General features: G+C 34.2%; 1 protein-coding gene across 1 annotated transcript; it reads left to right on the forward strand.

Moving 5' to 3' along the window:
• The first annotated feature begins 22 nt into the window (after nt 1–22).
• LOC126773299 (uncharacterized) lies at nt 23–2,030 on the forward strand. Its single transcript, XM_050494128.1, has 3 exons — nt 23–194; nt 265–644; nt 1,711–2,030. The coding sequence occupies exons 1-3, from the start codon at nt 164–166 to the stop codon at nt 1,948–1,950; spliced, it is 651 nt and encodes a 216-aa protein (XP_050350085.1). The 5' UTR covers nt 23–163; the 3' UTR covers nt 1,951–2,030.
• Nucleotides 2,031–6,721: the final 4,691 nt, after the last annotated feature.

Raw genomic sequence — 6,721 nt, forward strand, 5'->3', positions numbered from 1 at the left:
ATGTTCATGAGTCTGTGTCTAATTGTCACTGTCAGTTTATTTTTATGTTAAAGTTGAGGTTATTTTAGAAATAAATTACAATTAACGATTATATAAATTAAAGTATAATAAGTTAATAAAATAATGTCCTCTTTTTAAATATTAATTTGCAAAGAAGCGAAACATGATGAACTCGCTTCAGAACACCGTAAAATGTACGTAACACTTCAGGTTTGGTGTTCTATTAAATTTAATTTTATTTATTGGGATATTTTACTTTTACAGATTTACGGTTGATAAACTTAAAGACAGCTCTAAACACATTGAAAGAATGCAGACCTGCACCAACAGCGGTTACAACAAAATTGGATTTAATCTCCAAAGCGAAAACTATTAACTTCAGTCCACATAGCATCATTTTCGATATTAAGGACAAACCAACACAGTATAAAAAGCAGCAAGATCCCTTATCCTACATACCAATAGTAAACCCCCGGTCTATCCTACCCATAATTGACACAAACTGGAGAAAAGATGAAATTGAATTGCCAGCTATCCATCAAGAAGAGAAGCTAGCTGTACGTTTGATTGTCATTCGGAGGAAAAAGATGAAGAAGCACCAGAGAAGGAAGCTTTGGAAGAGGATGAGGCATCGCTGGGCAAGGGTGTGTATTAAATTGTCTATTAATACATGTTAAGATGTTTGAACAATAAAACATATTATATTATTACATTATAACAATAAGCATTACTTTGTGGTAGGACTTTGTGCATACCCCTCTGCCATCCACTCATCATATATTCTACTGCCAAGCAGAAATGCTTAGTATGTTATAAATGTTTTGGTTTGTAGAGTAGTGAGCCAGTAAGTACAGGCATACATATTATTTTTCATTGTTAGTGGTACATTGTTGATGTGCCAAATGGTTTATATTTTTTACAGCACTACTATATATAGGCAATTATCCATTTTCCAGTCTGCCTACTTAGTGCATATATATATATATATTTAGTAAATATATTCATATAAGTTTGTTAGTATTTCACAACTTGTGATGATAGTACTCAATACAGACCTATGTATTGTAGATAACAGTATATATGGTTTTGCTAGAAATAGTGATAAATATTGTATAAATATGAAAATTTAAGATTAACTAGTAACAACAATAAACAATAAATCATATGATACGAAGTTTTCTGTCTCTCCTTATCAAATTAGGTATTGGCCATTCTCATAGGCGACAAGCCAATTACTATGGAAATATTATAGTGCACAGGTGTGTGTATCTCTATATACCTCACTCTTAGTAATTGAGGGGCAGCAGCAAAGGCTATATGTGCTTTTTGAGACACAATGCATATAATATATATATTATAAAATTTAATATTCATAAGTCAAGATGGCATAGTGGTTAGAACGCATGAATCTTAACCAATGATTGTGCATGTAAACCTGGGTAAGCACCACTGATTTTTCATGTGCTTAATTTGTATTTATAATTCGTCTCGTGCTTGACGGTGAAGGAAAACATTGTGAGGAAACCTGCATGTGTCTAATTTCATTGAAATTATGCCACATTTGTATTCTACCAACCCGCATTGGGGCAGCATGGTGGAATAAGCTCCAAACCTTCTCCTCAAAAAGGGAGAGGAGGCCTTAGCCCAGCAGTGGGACATTAACAGGCTGTTACAAAATACAAAGGCACTAATGAAAACAAAAATTTTCAGGTAAAAAAGAATCGTCGTATCAAGAAGGAGAAGATCTTTCAAAATGAACTCTTGGCTATGATAAAGCAAGCAAATGCATTCTCTGCTGAGCAGTATTTAGCCAGTAAGTTGGAGAAAGCCAACCACACCCCGTTGCCAACTCGCTGGCGACACAAACGTCTCCCTAATTTCATCATCAGGCAACTTCTGGGGATTGATAAGAAAATTAATTACAAACATAGTGATGTGTATAAAGCTTGAATTTGCTTTTAATGCATTTTATTAGAATATTTGTAAGGAATTTTAATGTAGATAAATAAATTTTGGTTTTTTAAAGCTGATTTTGAGTTTTCATATTGTATCTTTGGGCCGAGATAGACCAGCGAATGTGAATCTTATCTGATGATTGTGATGATTCGAGCCCGGGCAAGCACCATGGTATTTCCATGTGCTTAATTTGTTTTTACAATTTTTCTCATACTCAGCATTGAAGGAAGAACGTTTACTACCTTGTGCCTGTAGTTACACGAACAAAACAATAATAAATAAAATCCAGACGGGCTTGCATAAAGCCCTACCGCCTAGTAAAGTTATATTTATTAATGCTTCCATTCGGCCTAAGGCTTATTAGATATCATTTAAAAAGCAGATTATTAGGGTTTTCCCCATTACCTGGGCATTTCTTCACCTGCAATTTAACTGCAGTGTCCTTAATTCTGGTAGTAAATCCATAATCCTGTCAATTCTTGACCCAGTGGAAGTAGGGAAGTTTAATCTGTAGTGCCTGCTTAGCCCTCCAGACGTCATGTCTCCATATCAAAAAGTACGTTATAATTAAGACGCTTTGTGTCGTATTATGTACTTATATGTATAAGTATTCAACATAAACAAGTCATATATTAGTTCCTTACATGAAATTGGCGTTTTGTACGGGAGGAATATAAAGTCAATTTTTTTTTGTAAAATATATTAATCAAAGTATGCACCGTTGTTATCTATGCACTTTTGCTATCTCATAGGTAGTTCATTGATCCCTTCACTAAAAAACCATGGGGGCGAGAATCAATAAACCCTTTGAAGGCGGTTTGGACTGCCGCATCGGACTTGAATTTTTTTCCTTGTAAGTTGTCCAAATTCCGGAAAAAATTGTAATCTGTTGGAGCAAGGTCCTGGGAGTACGGTGGATGTCGCAGATTCCAATTGTAGCTCATCTAACTTAGTGGTTGTATGTTGTGCAGTGTGTGGTCTTGCGTTGTCGTGAAGCAGTAGTGGCCTAGAGCGATTGACTAATCTCGGTTGTTTAGCAGCTAGTTCTTCCTTCATTGTTTGTTGTTGCTGACAATAGATATCTGCCGTAATCGTTTGGCCAGATTTAGAAAGCTGTAGTGAAAGACATCGGCGCTAGTCCACCAAACAAGTAAACAAAGTAACTTTTTCTGAGTCAATTTTCGTTTAGGGCAGGATTTGGCTGGGTCTCCAGCGTTCAGCCATTGCGACGAGCGCTTCTGATTATCGTACAGTATCCACTTTTCATCACAAGTAATGATTCAATTTAAAATCCCTTCATTATTGTATCGGGTTTGCAAGTTCGATTCACTCAATTCATGAGGTACCCATCGTGCAAGTTTTTTTATTTTCCCTATTTGCTTCAAGTGGATTAATATAGTTTTATCACTTACTCCGAAGCCTGCAGCTATCTCTGAAGTGCTTTGTGATGGATCAGCTTCCACAATAGCCTTTAATTCTTCATTTTCCATTTTTTTTGGTCTCCGGCCGTCCACAGGGTTGGTTCTGAAGGTCGAAATTTCCAGAACGAAAACGTTGAAACCAAAAACGTACTATGTTTTCTTTTGCGACACCAGCGCCGTACTCATCATTAATCCTTCGAGCTGTTTCTGCAGCACTGGTGCCACGGTAGAACTCGTACTCGTAAATATACCGATATTTCATGTTTTCCATTGTGCGGTAATAAGCGACGCCAAAGAAAAATAATGAGGAAAAAACAAGTGAATGACTGTTTTCAATACTCAAATGTACCAGCTAAATGAATTTATAAATTTGAATTAGGAATTCTTAACCAAAGAGGAGATATTTCAGATCAAAGTGGTCAGTACGACAAAACGCTATTTTCATATGTAAGGACCTAATAATATACAGAAAGGTTATCTGTTCTTATAAATACGAAAGTAACTGCCTGTCTATTACGCTTTCAAGGCTAGACCACTGAATCGATTTTGATTAAATTTTGATGGAAGCTTAAACCCCAACATAGACTACTGCCCCTCTGCCCTTAACACGTAGGCAAATACAATATTTAAAATATATATTACTGGTATTCGATTATTTTTCTAAAAATGCGTTTGTAGTTAAGTATATAACAGTTACAATTATTGTTAATAATAACTTAAATATTAATTTAAAGCATTTATTTAAAATTTGTTTTGATCGTAAAAAATATTAAAATTGTAAGTAATAAATTTAAAATACCATTACGTTTTAAATATTAATGGCCTTATAAACATTGTATGGAGAATGGTTTTTTAAACAATACTGTGTCATATCTTCCAAATGTCAAATGAATAATGACATAAATAAAGCGAAATCACTGTTTATTGTTTAGCCGCAGTGCAACGTTTGTAAGGCCACAAAAATGTTTACATTTTTTTACTTTTGTAATAAATCATAAATAGCAAGAAAAGAGTTATATATATATATATATATATTTAAATTTAACTTGAACTGGGTTTTCGAAAACATAAAAATATAAACTAATATCGTTCAATTTAGGTAGGTATTCGTATCCACAAACTTTGGAATATCATATTTTATTTATTTCGTTGAATAAACTGGACACAGTAAATTAATCGGTACGGTGAACAGAACATATTTGATTTAATATAATAGATGAATTTATTATCAAATAATCATGATCATTACATAGGATTTGATTCAAATTTACATTTTTAATTTTTATTATTTTAGTCAAATTTTAAAATAGTCCGTCCCGATTCCCACCCGACGCAAAGATGCCCATAATGCAGGCCGCATTTCCGCGTTGTATGGATTTGATTTTTTCAATTTTTATTTAATCGATTACATGCGGCTTAACAACAGCACCCAACTCCAATCATGTGCAGAATCTGCTGAGCGAGGTCTAAACGAGGCAAGAACTTACAAAAGAAAACTATAATAATAAACTCGACGTCAATACTAACCTTAAAAAAATGGAACCAAATTTGTATTATTATTATTTATAAACAGTATTGCCCAAAACAATACATCATCATAACACAGCATATTCGGCTATAATAGCGTGCACAGACGGCCTTGTCGCTACAGCTATCTTTTCCAGACTACTTTTGTGACGGAAACAGAAATAGGGTTTTAACAAAAAACAAAATAAGGTAGCACAAAATAGAATGGGTCTAAAACACACAATTACTAACGTATCTACTTTTTATTTAATTATTTATTAGATCACCACTTAAATATAATAATATAAATATTACTTTATTTTCTAAAATAAAATAATATAGCTTTTTTGGGGGACTGGTCGAGAAAAAGCCGAGATGGCCTCGTGGTTCGAACGCGTGAATCTTAACCGATGATCGTGGGTTCAAACCGGGGCAAGCACCACTGAATTTTCATGTGCTTAATTTGTGTTTATAATTCATCTTGTGCTTGACGGTGAAGGAAAACATCGTGAGGAAACCTGCATGTGTCTAATTTCATTAAAATCCTGCCACATATGCATTATATCAACCCGCATTAGAGCAGCGTGGTGGAATAAGCTCCAAACCTTCTCCTCAAAAGGAAGAGGAGGCCTTAGCCCAGCTGTGGGGCATTAACAGGCTGTTACTGTTACTGGGGGGCTGGCAGGTGTTAAGAATAAAAAAATAGCCTATATCCTTTAGTGAGGTTCAAGTTGGCTTACCATACCATAAAATCGGTACAATGTTTATTAGTGAAAGCGTAACAGTCATACAGAGTAACATATTATAACATTAGTATGGTTATTGAATGAGTTTTTCGTATTTTATTAAAATAAATACATACGTTTATAAATCGTTAATAATATAAATGCTCTCAAATAACAAAAAAGAATTAAACATTTTTCCTTTATATCAAAACATTTACTTCGCTAGAAGTGCAAAACGAAATGGAATAGAGAGAGGAAATTTTTCTCAAGTACAAAAAGCTGGCAAATCGTTTAAGCTGAATTTCTTTTGTTATTCTTATAGCGAAATCTGCAATGCAGAGTTAAGTAGGCAATCTCAAAATTTTGTTTTGCCGTATTCATCACAGACGGGAAGAAACGTAAATTAAAATAATATCAGGACAATGTCTGGTCTCCGTGTGAGCGAGTAGCGATATATTTATTTTTTACTTCATAAGATATTTATTATTACAATTACTTTCCGGCACAGACCCTACTACATAGAACAAAAACTTATGCCCGATGTTACCATAGACAATTATTATTAATTATATACCTACACATCAACAAGTTGAACAGATTAATAACCGACAAATTTTATATGAAGCTATACATACATTTGTAGTGATATGCCGATTGGTCAAAGCCTACTTATTGTTTAGTTATAATATTATGAGCTACTCGTTTCGTATTCGCACGGATAAAATTAGTATTAAGATTCTCAAAATATTATAATAGAAGCAATAAACACATTCGTGTAGTGGTTAGCTTTTAAGATTGCACACACCCCTCGGTGTTCTTCTTCAAAGAGGTTTCAAATCTTTGACCGGGGCAATAAAAAGTTATAGGATTTTTCTGTCGAAAAATTTTCAGTGGTATCCCGAATTCTGAAATGAATAGTGTTTACATTCTTGTTCCACGAATAACACGAAAACCCTTTGATCCTGCACTTGATTTTTCATGTCGTGTCGGATTGGTGGTCCCATTGGATTATGACAGTGAAGGAATTCAGAGTGTACTCGTGGTTGCGCACATACTAGCGCTATATATGCCCTGTTCAGATGGCTCCATCAAACATAGTCTAATCAATATAAG

This window comes from Nymphalis io, chromosome 14, assembly GCF_905147045.1.
Source record: "Nymphalis io chromosome 14, ilAglIoxx1.1, whole genome shotgun sequence".
NCBI lineage: Eukaryota > Metazoa > Arthropoda > Insecta > Lepidoptera > Nymphalidae > Nymphalis > Nymphalis io.

What these genes read in the sequence shown, in the direction of transcription:
- LOC126773299 (XM_050494128.1), top strand. Translation starts at nt 164, where the DNA reads ATGATGAACTCGCTTCAGAACACCGTAAAAT. An exon ending in GCTTCAGAACACCGTAAAAT is followed by an intron (nt 195 to 264) that starts GTACGTAACACT and finishes TTACTTTTACAG; the next exon opens with ATTTACGGTTGATAAACTTA. An exon ending in TGAGGCATCGCTGGGCAAGG is followed by an intron (nt 645 to 1,710) that starts GTGTGTATTAAA and finishes AAAAATTTTCAG; the next exon opens with GTAAAAAAGAATCGTCGTAT.